The sequence below is a fragment of the Schistocerca cancellata genome, chromosome 4 (assembly GCF_023864275.1).
Source record: "Schistocerca cancellata isolate TAMUIC-IGC-003103 chromosome 4, iqSchCanc2.1, whole genome shotgun sequence".
NCBI lineage: Eukaryota > Metazoa > Arthropoda > Insecta > Orthoptera > Acrididae > Schistocerca > Schistocerca cancellata.
In genome coordinates, this window is record NC_064629.1 from 530,134,848 (window position 1) to 530,152,704 (window position 17,857).

The following is a 17,857-nucleotide window of genomic DNA, read 5'->3' on the forward strand; positions in this document are numbered from 1 at the left end:
AGAGATGAACCAATTGTGAGCTTTTCCCATATTCCATAATGGTACAACTTCTGGAGTAATATGTCATCAACACAATCAAATGCCTTAGTTAAATCAAAAAATATGCCTAGCATTTGAAACCTTTTGTTTAACCCATCCAGTACCTCACAGAGAAAAGAGTATATAGCATTTTCAGTTGTTTAACTACTTCTAAAGACAAACTGTACATTTGATAGCAAATTATGTGATATAAAATGATCAATGATCAATAATAACTTTAGCAAACACTGATGGCATAGAAACAGGTCTAAAATTGTCTACATTATCCCTTTCTCCCTCTTTATAATGTGGCTTTACTGCTGAGTACTTTAATTGTTCAGGAAACTGACCATTCCTAAAGGAAAAATTACAAATATGGCTAAGTACAGGACTAACATGTACAGCACAGTACTTTAATATTCTGCTAAGCATTCCATCATATCCATGAGTCCTTAGTCTTCAGTGATTTAATTATTGACTCAATCTCACCCTTGTAAGTATCACAGAGGAGTATTTCAGATATCAATCTCGAAAAGGCATTTTCCAAGAGAGTTATATGATTCCCTGTAGGAACCAAATTTTTATTTAATTCACCAGCAATGCTGAGAAAATGATTGTTAAATACTGTACATATATCTGTTTTATCAGTAACAGAAATATTTTTATTACGAACTGAATTTATATCATCGACCTCAGACATTTTTCCTTTGATTGCATAACACTAGAAAAATTTGCGTATCAATCACACTCAAATAATACACTAAAGATGGAAAGCTACAACAGTACCACCATATTTAAAATAAAAATTAGTTTCTATACATGTCCCCCCTCCATTTATTTTAGATTACTCCGACTGTGTGTGATGATATATTATATTTTGCAAGCTCCGTTACAATCTTAGCACATGACAGACACTGACTGTTGTCTCAATAGTCTTAAATAACCAATTTTCATACAAAATTATCTGCAAGAGCACAATATTGTATATTTTTTGTTAGAAGCCTATCAATTGCATTTAAAATTCAATCACTCTGCACTAAATATCATAAATATCATTTACCCTTAATCCACACAAATAAGAGTTTTACAAAAGTCAACAGTTTTCTGGATATTGACTTTTATTTTCCACTCATTATCACACAACAAGGCGAGTACCGTATTTACTCGAATCTAAGCCGCACTCAAATCTAAGCCGCACCTGAAAAATGAGACTCGAAATAAAGGAAAAAAAAAAAAATTCCCGAATCTAAGCCGCACCTGAAATTTGAGACTTTAAATTCAAGGGGGGAGAAAAGTTTTAGGCCGCACCTCCAAATCGAAACAAAGTTGTTCCATTGTAATATGAGACACAATTTAGGTCGAGTGAATGATGATACAGCTACAGTAGTTTGGATCGAGTCGTAAGCTTAGCAGTTAAGCTTTACCAGGTAGCCATTGCTATGCGTCAGGCGCTCCGTCCGTATTTATACGGGTGCCCTTCCTTTTTCACGTGCTTCGTCTGGTTTGAATCGATTGCTTATTTTGCTTTGATCTGATAAGTGCCGTTTTCTTTGTTATAGGTGTTTGCGTCACTCTTAAGCTGAAAATGCATTACTGCACTGTGTCATGCATTGTTTGTCGCATTCTGATAGTGCGTGTTTACGGCCGGTCGCGGCTCGCGGCATGGCTTGCTTTTGTGCGCGCTACCACCGCGTACAATTAAAAAAAAAAGACAGGAATCGTCTCATTAGCGAAACAATGGCAAGAGACTGCTATTTGTTGTTACTTACACTGCTGCTTTCTTTGATAATGATCAACAAGAATCAAATAATAGACTGCGTATGATAGAACATGTTCTGAACGAGAGTTAGGCGAAAATTTTTCTCCGTTTGAAAATCTTTGCGGCCGCTTCTTTATTACATCAAATTCTGAACATAAATTAGAGTCATCTTAGGTTTAAAATTCTAGTCACTTGCCGTGCTTCATTTCTGACTGTATCACTATTAGGCATAAGACTAATACGAATATAAACATGACACGATACGTATATTCTTCCGCGTTTGCTGTTGTTTCACTCTAGTTTCGTAGGTTATTAGGCAGACAGGATTTAAATGAGATAGCACCAAACACGAAAGAATACATGGCAAAATGTTTATATTCGTATTATTCTTATGGTGAAGAGAATACTGTATGTGATTCAAATTTCATCAGGTTCCTATTAGCAACCATCTCTTCTCACAGATAGGAAAAAATTCAGAACGTAGAGTTGGCCATATTGACAAACATCCCAAACAGTCTTGCCAGTCAGATTTTCGTGGTACACTGAAATTGTGCTACATTCGAAGATGAACAATACGGAATTTGTATTTACTTCGTTGGATAATGTATGAAAATGCAGTGGTCGAAACTCGCGGTGGAGAAAAAAAGCTCATCTTCCACTTTTTTTTTAAATTTATTTACTGACGCAGAGGTTTTGGCGCCAGTATTTATCTTTGTGCCTACAAAGCATGCCCGCGTAGCGCTACATATATTCGACGGCGGAAGTTAGTTGTGGCGGCACGTACCAACATTTTTCATAATTTCCGCTTGCTTTGCACTCGATTCTAAGCCGCAGGTGGTTTTTTGGATTACGAAAACCGGAAAAAAAGTGCAGCTTAGATTCGAGTAAATACGGTACTCGGCATTGTCCAGATACTTATTTATTCCAATATTCTATTAGACCATCTCCTTCTCCCCCCTCTCTGTCTACCTCCTCCTGCCCCCACTCTCTTTCACATCCTCCTCCACCCTGTCTCTGTCCACCTCCTTCACCCCCTTCTCTCTGTTCAGTTTCTGCCTCTGTCTCTCTCTCTGTCTCTTCCCCCCCCCCCCCCCCCTTCCTCTGTCCATCCGGTCCTTCCTCCTCTGTAAATCTCCTCCTCCTCACCCCTTGTAAGTCCAACTCCCCCTCACTCAGCTCTTTAACAATCTCCTCCTCCTCGCCCCCCCTTCCTTATCTCCTGCACCCCTTCCCTCTGTCCCTCTCCTCCTCTTTCCTCTCTTTGTCCACTTCCTCCTCCTCCTCCTCCTCCTCCTCCTTTGCCCCCCTCTGTCCATCTTCCATTTCCCTGTCCATTTCTCCTACCCAATCTCTCTGTCCACCTCCTCCTCCTCCCACTTCTCTCCACATTATCACCCCCCACCCCAGTAGGAGGTTGCTGGTTCGTACCCCCAAAGTATTTCTTGTATTTCTTTCCAGATAGTAAGTAATGTGTGTACCAAGTTTGGTTGAAACCAATCCAGTGGTTTAGGAGGACCTCTTATCCATAGCTTCACCCACATACACACTTGTCACATATATTTAACATATTTCACTCATTTTTGTACCTCTAGCGAATTTTGTCCCACAGTTCCAGCTAAATATTTATGATACCATATATCCTGAATTACAAGAGGTACAATGATACAATTTTGCTGGCACATCCAGTGGCATATGTGGACACCATTTGCTAATTGTGTTGTGAATAGAGTTAGAAGTACAAAAATAATAAATTAAAATGCCACGCATGATACAAGTTTCACTGTAAGCAGAAAACCTTTTTCCTTTTATCATTTTGCAGGGAGTGTAGGCAAAAAGATGTTTGAAATTATGTGTAAAGTTTGTAGCAAGTCACTAAGTGCTCTTAATTCTCAAATACTGGATGAATATAGTCTGGCTATTTGCACATCATGGGCTACAATACTTTTTCACTCCCACCCCCACTCTTACTCCTTTGAGAGGGAGGTGGTTCTTACCCCCACAGTGGTTGTTAACAGATAGTAAGCGATATATATATATATATATATATATATATATATATATATATATATATATATATATATATATATACACACACACCAAGTTTGGTTGAAATCAATCCAGTGTTTTATGAAGAGATCTGGAACATACATACATTTATACAAACACACACACACACACACACACACACACACACACACACACACACACAGATATATGTACACTTTTATAAAATGTTTGGAAGCGGAACATATCTGTAATAATGTTTTGATAATTTATAATAGTGGGAAGTATGCTTCCACTATAGAAATGTAACATTTTCTTAGGAAAGCTGCAGCAATATATATTACTAAATGGCGAACCCGGTTCACGGTTCACAGTCCCAGTTGCAGGCTGCCCGACAGTTTCCAGGGGGACAACAAAGATTCGACTTTCAGAATTTCATATAATTATTGAACACATTTAAAAAGTTAAAATACTGTCTTAATCTACCAGTTAAGAAGTATGAACTCATGTCAAAAGTTTAACAGTTAGACAAGTATTACAGCTAGAAACTGGCAGCTTAACTTGTGGCATGCCAATTACCCAGACTATATTAATCCAGTATTTGAGAATGACAGTATTTAGTGATTTCCAACAAACTTTATACACAATTTTCAACCTTTATGAAACTTTTTATTGCTGATACACTCCACAAAATGATGGAAGGAAGAACGATCATCACTTATTACATTTTTATTGTTTATTGAGTTATACTTTAGCATCTGGCATGGCACTCTATTTATTACTTCTTTACTACTCTTTCAAAGTGAAAAAATTTTGCAGAGAGTGTCCACATGTACCACTGAATGTACCTGCACAATTATATCATTGTATGACACATATTTAAGGACATATGATGTCAAACATTGGTATGTGTGAAAAACCAGCTTTTGTTTAAAATGGGGTAGCTATTACCCTGACTATAATCATCCAGTGTTTCATAATGAGAGCATTTAGCAATTTCCAATAAACTTTGAACACAATTAGAGTTTTGCATCTTGAGCCATTAAGGTTTTATATGCTTAACACCACATATTTAACTCATTTATAAAGTAATGAGACACCTGAAGTTGTTTTAGATATGGAAGTTTGATTTTTTAAAGTATTGGGGGGGGGGGGGGTGTTTGCTGGTAGTAAATATTACACAGTGACTAATTTTGGAACTGTTGTTGCCTGTCATCAATTTTCCAGTGTATTTCTGTAAACAATTTTGTTGCTACCTCATTGGACTGATGTCAGATAATGTACAACATTTCGTTTACAATGAAACTATACAGAAGTACATGTGCATAAAAAAGCAGTGGCAAGTACAAGATTCTATGTCTTGGCACATGGAACTATGAAATTGTGAGTAAATGCAGATGACACTCTTCGTGTTATTGCATTTACTTATTCCAGTGCCATACATAATACTTTCTTCCTAAAGGTGACAATGCTCAATGACATAGTACTGGTCTCATCAATAAATTCCTTCAGTAGCTAACAGTTCAGGGGAAAGAATAAAGAACTCAGTCTCTCTATATTCTTTCCAAAGAGCAGGTGTAGCATCCACCACAAGTGGTGAGCTGCTGCTCAAGGTAATCACACTCAATATTGCCATAACTTGAGCTATGCCAAACTAATGCAATTATTTTGCTCACTTTAAACATGATCAGAATTGTAAATTTTTTTTCTTTAGAACTGTTTTCATGTTCAGTGTATGTACTATCATGGATCTACACGTTATTTAATTAAGTTTCATTGTATATGGCTGACAAGAAACTTAATTAATATTTTTGTTATTTTTTCCTTTGACTTTTGGATATCTGAATATACAGGGAGACAGCTTAAATGTTTATTCTGTTAAACTGATGTTAGTCCAAGCAAAGGAAGTTATTTTGGTACATGAATAATAAACAATGAAACTATGTTTATGAAAGCAATTTACCCAGACAGTTAGAATAGTGACATTACATTGTTCTCTTGGAGAGGTTAAAGTGTTCACTTTCTGACCTCTTAAGGGTTTTATCTTGCAGTGTAAGTGACTATAATGACTACTTGTGTATTGCACCTGTGTTTTTCTGGATAATGTCCAAACAGAAAGGAAGTGAAAAGGTAGAAATAATTATTTTGTGGTAATTTCCATGATTACTTTACTCAAGTGGCTTCTCAGTTGGTCCCATAAGGCTGTGTTGACCACATTAATTACATTTCTATCACAGAAGAATCTGTAGTGATCTGCAGAAGTTGAAGCCATGACTGTCAGGCCAACAGCCCATAACACTAACTACTAGAAGACATCTGAAAACTCGTGCAAGCAGATTGCCTATTTCTCAGAAAATTGCATGGGCCACTTTTAAATTATAGACATCCCTGTACAATATCTGGGATAACATCCTCTTTCCTGACTCATTAAAATAGGACAGGGTGGTCTGTATGAGTGTGATCACCCTTTAAAAAAAATGGATAAACAGGAAGTTACAGTTGTACAGAACAAGAGGGGAAAGGGGGGGTTAACCTGTAAGGCTACGTTACCAATATGGCAACAATTTTGGAAGCCAATGTCTTGGATGCAACATGATTTGCAAATGAAAAGGAGGTTTGTGACATATCAAACAAATAATGAAATTCAGATGAAAAACAATGGTGCCTTTCATTGGAGCACAGCTTTATTCATTCTTGAATTAGACAAACTCACTCCATTGGACTTCTGTAGCCTAGCCTGGTGAAACTGGATATCCATGTGCACCCAGAACTGCAATGAGGAGAGGAACCATCATGCTAAAAGGAAGCTGGAATTAGCCTATCTTCAGGCACCAGTGACAGCAGGACATCTTTTTCCAATAACTGCAAATAACTGGCTACTGTTAGTGTAACCCGAATGAAGGGGATCCATGTACTGAAGGTCGACATCTGACCAGTGACTGTGATTCTCTTTATTTAACTATCCATTCCCATATAAATTAGCTTCATCTGTAAACAGTACAAATTTTCTTTTGGTCCATCATCATTCCTCATGTTATACTCAAAGTAACTGTTAGAAACCATCTCAATTTGATGACTTGAATGAACTAGTTGAAATAATCTGATGTTTGTTTAACTTTTTCTGTCATGTGTTGGTGACTTAAAACCACACAACATAATCCTAAAGCATGTGAAATCATTTAATAAGTTATTTCTCATAAGACAAATCCAATGCTGATAATCCTGTCTATTGCATAATATATCCAAATCTAGAAAGTTCTTCTACAAGCCTCTTACATGGTGACCCTGTGGCTTATATATCACCTGTTAAGAGACCTGTAGATGAAGACTTATTAATGTTCCAATTTCCATGTTTATATTATGTAAATGTTCCCACAATTATAAATCTGAAATATTCCATATATTTACATTATTTATTGTTAAAATTTTTATTGGAAATTCAGCACATGTGATTTAGTTGAAAAATGTCAACAGATTAAAATTATTTTTTAGTTTGTTTCTCGATTTTCAAGGCACTTTGAAAAATAAATAAGTTTAGAATAAAGAGTGCAATGGTAAATTATCAACTTTATTCCAATCTCATTTTAGTTTTCTTTTCATAATCTGAAGCCCAGCAAGATAACACAGTATTAATGAGCAGCACCAACAAAAGTGACCACAAATAGAGTCTTCACTTTTATTGGAGTTATTCAGAAAAGTAGAGTTTGTGGATCATGTTTGTCTTGTATAATCACAACCAATACACTATGTGCTCATCTCAAAGTCATTGCTGAGAGGCATTGTGAATTTATACAGAATACTCATTAACAGTTTAGGATCAGGGAAAGCATCTCACCATCTCTATAATGCAATCTGTATGCCACTGACAAAGTTATTTTCCATGTCAAAAATTCAAACCAACTAACCCCTGTGGTCAAATGCCACTACTAAACCATTTATAGTGACTTTTCTCACAGAGGAGATGTACATCCACTTCAATTGAAGGAGTAACTGTCTTCAGTTGACTTGTCATGAAGAAATAAAACATTCAAATGTTGTTATATTTTCATAAACTACATATGAAAATTACTTAAAAGACACTAAATAAGTTATGACAATGTAGTGCTGATGAGCTCTGAAGTTTCTACACCATCACAAATATGGGAAAGCATTGTCTATGTATTGACATTTTAATAGCTCAAAATGTAACACGTGATATATCATGGAAATAGAAATTATCTGGAGAAATACGGGTTGACTTTTTCACTTATTTAAAACTCATCTCACTCTGTGTTAAATTGAAGCTTTGGTACACTGTACAGTCAAACCCTGTGTTTAGCTCAAGTATTGTTAATAGATATGCTGACCAGTGCTTACATTCAGGAAGTGCAACTTCTAATATTGTCAAGAGATAGACTTAAAACAGAAGACAGTCCTTTTTAGTTTTAGAACATCAGCTCTCTTCTTTCTTCTGGGATGAAAGAGGAATGATTGATTGTGGGTAGGAAAAAAAAAGACCAGGGGCTGGGAGGGGAGGGGGCAGAAGGGGGGGGGGAGGGAGAAAGTAGGACACTCAGACTTTAGGGTATGAGAAGCTCACCTGCTGTGGAATAGAGGAGCAAATATATGATTCATACTGTGTAATGAATCTTACTGAAAGTGTTGGTCATCTGCAAGGACTTATAGGCAGAGGGATGCATATGATCAGACAGTCAGTTCCTGTATCTTTAGCTAAAGAAAGAAGATGGCAGATAGTGGTGGTGGCCCCATTTCATCCCATTTAACAATCTTTACATGAAAATACTTCCACTGTCTATCTAAATGGCGCTCTGTTGGCAAATAGAATGTACTGCCTCACGTGATAGCAGTATGTGTCACACACAATATGCACCATGAGCCATCAATCCAGACATCCTTTCTTCAGGTTCTGAACACCCAATGGACATATTGCTACACCCATGCTCATATCTGAGTGATAAATTCTGTATCCGATAGTGAGGAGTTGGTTCTGGATGGTATGATCATTCATTGGTTGCTGTTCTCCAGCACTGAATTGGTGAGTGATTTACTACCGTGACCCATCTATCCAATGATACAATTTGCAGTAGTCAATGGCAAGTGTTATCATCAAGACATAGCTGCCCATGTCAGTCCACAATACATGTAGCAGTTTTGCCAAAAGTTATGTCCGTCAGATATTTAACATGGCTTTGCATAACCATTCCACATAAATTTATAATTGGAGAGCAAGGTCTGGGGTTTTCTGGTTGCAGTAAACAGTTCTTAATGAGTAATAGGGAAAGCAGTGAGTGGGGAAAAAAGCATCAATGTACAACACTATGGGTTGTGATTGATTTTGCCATTTTGGAAGATATCAGTAAAATGAGCTTTCTTACCTACATACAATTAATTAATAATCTTTTGTCTCTCTGTCCAGCCACTCTACGAACTGTTAAATGCTGTAATTTGTCTGGGCAAGTGCTCAAAGAATACCTTGCAGAATGCACTCAATAAAAATTACATACTCTGGCTCTACAATAAGAAGGCCAAGTAAGTGATACACATACCAGGTCCAGTCCATAGGATTTTATTTTTCTTCAACTGTTACCAAGTACTACCATACATGCTAACCCACATATATTTCTTGTCATTCTTCAAGGTACCAATTTAAGATAGTTTCACTAGGTGTGCATGAAGTATGCTGCAGTAACCTGCTATCCACGCCACTGGAATACAGCATGCTCATACTTCAAATAAAAGTATGACTTTTGTTCGTACAGAAGATTTGAAGAGAGAACAGGGCAGGGAGGAGGGTAAGGAGGAGGGGGAGGGGTAGTACATGAAGGAGGGGAGGGAGAAGAGATAAGGCAGGGATAGAAAGCAGAACAACCCATCAGAGACTTCTGACATCAGTTCTTATTTAAGGTAAGGGTATGGTGAGGATTGGATGGCCAGTGACATGCCATGAGCCAAGTTGTGCCAGCAGAACACTGTTTCTCTGAGTAGCAGTCAACACTACAATTCTGAAAATATGATTATAGCTAAACTGTGGTCCAAGAACACCTTTTTGGTAAATCATTTAACTTGATGTTAAAAATTCTATAAAATCCTACAGTATCTAGAATGAATTTAATTTTTTGAACTGGAACTTTCTGTACTTGCGAAAAAAAGAATTACTGCATATGTGGTGTGTTTTCATTGTTAACTGCAAATGATGCAATGCAGCTTTCATGTTCAGCCCTTAAACATTTCATTTCCTCTGATGTTTTTGTGTTTCCTTTCCCAGATGAAGGGATCTACTGGGCTTATGTATGTCAGTGTGCGGTTACATGTTTAGTATCCACTTTCTGTATCTTTTTTTCCAACTGTACTTTTATTGTTCACTCTTCTTCCATGTGTAGCTTATAGCCTAATATGAGATAATTTCACTTTTAAATGGCTCTGAGCACTATGGGACTTAACATCTGAGGTCATCAGTCCCATAAAACTTAGAACTACTTAAACCTAACTAATGTAAGGACATCACACACATCCATGCCTGAGGCAGGATTCGAACCTGCGACCGTAGCAGTCGCGCGGTTCTGGACTGAAGCGGCTACAACCGCTCAGCCACAGCGGCCGCCATTTCAGTTTCCACAGCCAATCAGTGACACAAAAAGAACAATCCCAGCATCCTCGTGGATTAATTTAGAATAAGAAAAAGTTTACAAAAAGAAGCCTGGACCAGTGTTTTGCAGTATTTACTCAGCACCCCATTCTCAATCACCTTCATCAATTGTGCACTGCAAAATCATTACTTATTATTGAAGTTATGATCATTGTCCCATAAGCACAAAGAATAACTGAACCATTTATGGCAAGTAACTTTTACAATGGACTGGAACTGCATCTTACTTGTGTAAAATGGTAATGAATCTGGAAATGCTTCACAACTGATAAATACATATGGGAATTTGATATACATTCTAAACTCATTCCCCCCTTTCTCTGGCCATCTCCTTCTCACCCCTTTATCCACTTCGTCCTTCTTCTCTCCTCTACCTGTGCATCATCTCATCATATCTTCTCCCCTCTCTCAACTCACCCCCCCCCCCCCCCCCCAAAAAAAATCTGTCTTCTTAACCCTCTCTCTAACCTTGAGCCTTCTTTATAGTAATTACAAATGAACAATTTGTCTAATGGTTTACACGACCTCCTATCATAGTTGAAATTGACAGTGAGAAAATAACTGAAACCACATATTTTCACAGCACAGCTCAGTTTGTTCCTCACAGCTGGTTTTAACAGAAAACCTGTACATTTCTGTTTTAAAAAACATACAGCCTATGACTGTCTGAATGTTTATTAGTGTGTCATGTAAAAATCTTAAGTAAATTCGTAAACAACTTTTCGAGATTTTCGGTAGCGACTTGTCTTTATAAAATAGTATAGATTACTTGGTGCTTGATGCTGATATTAATCACTTTCAAATGACACCTTTTTTAACAGGTTACACAATGGATATGAAAACACTAGAAATCAGTCGGATGATTATAATTATAGCAAAAAAACACATTCTTTTCTGCACACTTGAAAACAAGGATCCTTTACTATGTTCACTGAGAAATAAGAAAGTTAAGTGTGATAGCTGCTGCTGGAGAATGTAATATGCAGTGGCTGCAGATAAAACTAAAAATTTCTTAGGTCAAACTCTTTCAATAAAGTAACTAAGAAATACTCCTTGAAAATTTTAAACACTCAAATTAGTTTCAAATAAAAAGATGTAGCCATACCATTCATTCGTATGTATCAAAATTAATATGACAATATAGTATGCCCACTCTTTAAAACATAGCTTTATTCAGTCTGAGCAAGGAAGAATTTTATTTAACAAAATACTCAAATGCATTCTGATTAAAGTCAATTGTCACACATCACTCAATTCGCCTCTTCTTCACCAATGAACCAAGCTGGAACAGAACAAATATTATGTGTAAATGACAAAATTTTGCTTTGGACAGGAAACAAAACACACACAATACCTCCCCCCCCCTCTCTCTCCCTCCCTGTCCCTCTCTAAAAGTTATTAAAGATGTTCTTACACTAAAAATGCTTAAAACACAATTACAACAAAGTTAATATACCAAAATTTCTAACAGAGAGTAAATATATAGTATGTTTTGACAGTTTTCTTCTGGTAAAAATGTTTAAGGACACTGTTATTCTACACAAATACTATACTGAAAAGGGAAAATGATGCTGTAGTATCACAAGCAATATACAAAAAATTAATAGCGAAATAGAAGTTCAGCAATGAGAAAATTATTAATTATTTGAAAACTGTACATGACTGACATTAATCCTAGTTTACTCGCAAGTGCTTTCATGTCTATAATTCCAAGACACATCCCAAAACAAATACAACTGTGTTTTTGTGTCATCATATGATGTATTTTTATCTAAAGACATGTTGTGGTGACATCTGAATGAATTACTATTAGAGAACAATCAACACATGTAGTGATTGTGTCACCAACCATGCTCGTGAATCTGAATAACAAACCTATGTTATTACAATGTAAGTGATTAAAGCATATAAACAAACAATTTCAAGATATGTTATAATTAAGCAAAACAAGATAAAAAGAAACAACAGTTTCCCATATGCTGTGTGAGCTAATACAGAGCAACATAACTTGATACAGTTTTATGCCATTTGGACAGCACTTAAAATTTGCAAAGAGATTATCATGAAGATACTACAAAAATTAAGCAACTTAAATTTCAAGTATGGTTCAGCATGACATTGAAGTGTTTATCCAGAAATTATCTACAGAGTAGCAACAGGAATTAGTTCCACACTGGCAAATCTATATCCTCTTGACAAGGGGTATCCATCAACAACAAATATTAATTCCATAAAAATGAGATTCCTTTCTGTGTAATTTACTACAGTGGAACTTTTCACTACAAAGGTATGCTGAAAAGTAATGTCTCCCAATTTTTTATCCTGTTCTCAACCCTGTTTGAGGTACCACATGTCATGTGTATCACTTGGTCGACTGAAAGCACAAATTCAAATAGTTCATCTACACTCTGATGGCCTTCTCCTTCACCATGACAGTTCCAGACTATACAGGAGGACCGTGACATCTGCAAAAACCTGACGCATTAGGTTGTCATTGATTATCCACCATACAGTCTTGATTTGGCCCCATCCAATTTTCATCTGTTTCCAAAACTGAAAGAACACCTTTGAGGACTTCACTTCAATAGTGATGAAGCGGCAGAAATAGAGGTGAGCCGGTGAATCCATCAACAAAGTCAAACATTCTACAGTGACAGTATCAACAAATGGTCTCTTGTTGGAAGAAATGTATTTGTTGTCAGAGTAGCTGTGTTGAGAAATAAATGTGCCGAAATGAAGAATAAAGATGTAGAATGTTAACATCGTTTGTTTTATTTAAACAGCTTTAAACATTTTCACATAAAAAATTCGGAGGCATAACTTTGTAGCATACCCTCATATCCAGCACTTGCCCGCGAAAGGCAAAGGTCCCGAGTTCGAGTCTCGGTCCGGCACACAGTTTTAATCTGCCAGGAAGTTTCATACCCTGATATGTAATAATCTGGTCAGGTAGAGTATATTAATGGTCAATGGAATGTAAAAAAAATGACAATATGTCTGAAACATCAATTTAAATGAAATTACAGTGCTCATCATGAAATTAGGTATGTCGAGGTCACATTGCCTGCCTACTAGAGTGAGATGGCACACTGGACTTGCATTCGGGAGTATGACAATTCAAATCCTTGTCCGGTTGGACAAATTTAATTGTACCATTATTTCCTTGTACTGCTCGAGGCAAATACCCCGCAACGGTTGCTTTGCAATGGCACAGTCCATTTCCCTCCCCATCCATGAAACGATCTGATCTTGTGCTTCGTTTCTAATGACCTCACAGCCAACAGAATACTAAAACCTAACCTTCCCTCTTTCAGACCACCACCACCACCACCACCACCACCACCACCACCACCACTGTCATCATCATCATCATCATCATCATCATCATCATCAACATCATCCCTTTCCCTTCATTTTCATCTCTTGCATTTTTCCAGGAATCCTCATCCATTCCCTGCACATGCCAAAACTATTTTATATTTTTCCTTCATCTTATCTTACAGAAACTCACATATGCAATCTCCCTTATACTTTCATTTTTCATTTTTTTCTTTTTGTTACATCCACCTGACTTCTCAAAACCTCATTTCAATTACTTGCACCTTACTTACACCCCCCCCCCCCCCCCCCGTCTTAATAATTCAGATTTCTGAATTCTACAAAACAATTAGTATATAATACATTTTGTATATCACTTTTTCTTTCTTTCCTTTTTTTTTTTTTTTGGGGGGGGGGGGGGGGGGTCTGTCTTGTTCCATATCATTCCTCTCACACTCCCATCAGCTTCCCTTACACATTCACGTATCACTTTGTTATTTCTTTCACGTCCCTGGTTTTATGCTCCCCAGCTATTTTAAACCTCCAACTGGTTTTAACTGTTCCCCATATAATGTCATTTTTACTACATATAGGTCTATCCTTTTTTCTCACTGTAGCAACTCACTTACACTTCTTTGGATTAAATTTTAGGCCATACACTTGGACAATCTTTTCCAAAAACCCACTCACTCCTGTGCTTCCTCCTCATTGTTCCTCCCCTTCATCAAATCATCAACAAATGACACTGCTGTCATCCCGTCTTTTCTCTCTCCTGCCATCTGTGCCATTGTAACATAAAACAACACTATGAAAATCAATGAAGACATTGGACTTTCTTCTTTCAAACTACTTCTCTGCTTTGCCATCTTTTTCTCCATCTTCCCACTCTCACACAACTTACACCTGCCTGGCATACTTCTTTCGGCTTTTACAGTCATCCTGTACATCCCTTTCCTTCTTAGTGCCTCCAAATATCACTTCTGAATACTATGTACTATGCTTTCTCTAAATACAGGAAGATCAACAGCAGATCTCTCAAATGGTGTTTCTGCAGCTGTCTCACAGCAAATGGGAGATCTACTTTGGACCTTCCTGGCCAGAAGCTATACTTTCCTTATTTCAGCTGCTTTTCCATTTCTCTCGGAATTCACCTCTTCGGAATCTTCTCAAAAATTTTTGCACAGTGGCATAAAAGGTAACATCCCTACAGTTTTTGAAATCATATTAGTTTCTATTTTTAAAGACTGTCTTCTGGAGTATTCATTTCCTTCCACAGAGCCTTCACAACTTGATACAACATTGCATCCCCAAATCATCTGCTGCTCTGATTGTCTGCACATTCACTTAATCTAAACCTGCTACCTTCCCTCTTTTCATGTTTTTCCATGCAATTTAAATCTTTTTTCAGTTCACTCTCTATATATCTATCTTTGTCTGTTGTTCCACATGGATTCAGCAGATTATCAAAATATGTCCTCCACAGCTCTTTAACATCATCTTCTGTCTTTATCTCATTCCCATCTTTACCAATCAATTTTACACTTTCTGCTATTATGATCATTCCATACAGTGTTTTCTTCTTTCCTTTACTAATTCAATCATCATAGTCTGTTTTTCCATCCCCTTTCTCCCTATCCTCTGTGATCAGTTTTTGTGCCTCCCTATTTCTGAATTCTTACCCTTCTTCAAAATTGCACCATGGTATCTCCTTATATCTCCTATTACTGTTCCTTATACACACTTCCTCTGCAGTTTCTACCAGTGTGTTCTTAAAGTTCCTCCATTCTTCTTCCACATCCCACCTAGTGGGATTTTGTTTCTCATTTTTCTATGATAACATCCTTCAGCTCTGCTTCTTTAACTTCTATACCTTTACATGCCTTTCTTGACCACCTGTTCACTCTCGCTCCACTATTTTTCTAATGTTCATTACTAACAGCCAATAGTCACCAAACCTGCAATGGTTTTATAGTGATATCTGCTATGTTACTCAACATTCATCACCTGCAAACATATAATCAGCTACTAGCTTTTTAGCCTCATCATTGCTATGCCACATAACCTCTCTTATCAAATGAGTTTCCAACCTTCAACCAATTTGGTCTTTACCATTCTCCAATTTCTTCCTCTTTCAATCAATCTCTCCAAATTATAAGCATATCCACTTCAGTCTTGGTGTCCTCCTCACTGGCTATTGTATACAGTCTACACCTATTTCTCAGTTCACACCTTCCTTCACCCCTCAAACTTGTTTCTGGTATCTCTAACACATCTAGTTTCTGTCTTTCCATAATTTCAACAAGGTCTTCAACTTTCCCTTTTAAAGTTTTTACATTTAATGTTCCAAATCATAAACTACGTCTATTGCTATGTAGTTAACCTTTAGATGCATTTTAGATTCTGAGGCTTGTAACATTTTTGAAAGCTCCTTAGATATCCTCTGTTGACTTGCCTATTGCAGTTTCATTCAGATTTTCCTGCCCTTTTCAGGTTTTCTGTGACCTTTACAGTTGATCACGGGCCACAGATCCCCACTGTACTTCACCACAACATGGAATCTCCTATTTCATACTGTTGCAGTCAACATGCAAAAGTACACAACTGTGTACTTTACTTCATTAGAACTAACCAATGAGAATCTGGCATCTTCTACAATACAATATGCTGTTTCTGCGTTTATCCTTTCTTCAGTTCATTAGAGCAAATATTTTTTAAAAATAAAACACACACACATACATGCATGCATAATCGGGCATTATTTTTGGCATTTGTAATAATCAAGTTTTGCTCTAAATGGAGAATGTTCTCAAACATGTTTGCAATTTACAAAGAGAAGACTTGGTCTTTTTCCAAGATATTTCTTTTACTTAAATTAAATCAATGCAATTGCTGCCAAACTGATATATATGTGTAGATGGACAGTAAAATGAAAATCTTTCAAAATGTGCAACCAGCCTTTAACCATTACACTATTTTGTTAGACGATAAATTTTGAATAAAATATTGACATTTAATAGAGAAAGATCATTTTTCTTTCCTTAGAAATATTAAATATTTGAAATACTTCCACAAATTCATTTAACAAAGACCTCAAATGAAATAATAGCACTTTCTGATACTTACTAGATCTGAAATTGCTGGCAAATGAAGTGAGCAATCTGCTGCTTTTGATGGATCAGCTGGGTCTTGTGTACTGTTTCCAGCAGCTGCTGAACCCGAAGATGGATTTTCACCTGGCTTTCCAGGCTTAAGATTCCGGTGTTGTGGGAATGTTGGCATCAGTTTTGGGTCACATGCTACAACAAACAAGAAAAAATATAAAATCACTTTCAGTTGTATAATATGTGCAAATCAGGAAAGAAGGACTAGTGCTCTCATCTTGCGTAAAGGTAAACAGTTCTTAGTAAGTGTATATGATTAAATCTAGAGACATTTTCTGAATCTCATGTTTATTATCCAATTATGGTAACTAATCACACACTAGGGAGTAGTGAAAGTGGAAAGTGAGAATGGTAGGTCAGTTCTCCAATCCCTCAACTTTCCTCCATTTCTAAGTAGTAATGAGAAGCCTTTTGCCTAGTCCAACTTGGTCTTTGACTCTGAGCTTACACTGTTGCCACAATCTCATTTCTACTGTGAGCACCACCCAGATAAAGTAAGAAGCAACAATTACTAAACGAACATCTGTCGTTAACATAGTTTGTGTGGCAATACAGCACTTCATTCATACTGATCCTGACACGGCTTTGCAATTTTGTTGCTAACCACTAGCCAAAATTTGCTCATGTGTGCACTGCATGAAAGTGAGAGAGAGAGAGAGAGAGAGAGAGAGAGAGAGAGAGAGAGTCAAGACAGCAGGGATTGTTTGCCATTTTTGTTTTTCAGTTAAGGTGCCCGAGTTTCACGGCACACACAGACAAACAAAGGGGGCATATAAAATGTATACAAATTTATTTGCAACCTTAAAGACAATGCCAGAAGAGATGACATCTTATTGGCACCATAGACTGCAACAAGAAAAGTATGTGTGGTCTTTCACTGGGAACAGTACAGAAAATATTTACAGAAGCATGGGCAATGCAAACCTGTGGTCCAGAAATCATGTTTCAACC

At 37.0% G+C, this 17,857-nt stretch overlaps 1 protein-coding gene across 1 annotated transcript in view; it reads right to left on the minus strand.

Moving 5' to 3' along the window:
• Positions 1-11,568: 11,568 nt before the first annotated feature.
• LOC126184557 (cyclin-dependent kinase 10) overlaps positions 11,569-17,857 on the minus strand; it is a 107,285-nt gene continuing 100,996 nt past the window's right edge. Inside the window, exons 8-9 of the mRNA XM_049926984.1 lie at positions 16,869-17,041; positions 11,569-11,709 (exon numbers count right to left, since the gene is read on the minus strand). Of these exons, the coding sequence (XP_049782941.1) occupies positions 11,674-11,709; positions 16,869-17,041 (209 nt within the window). The 3' untranslated portion in view covers positions 11,569-11,673. The remainder of the gene's footprint in view (positions 11,710-16,868; positions 17,042-17,857) is intronic.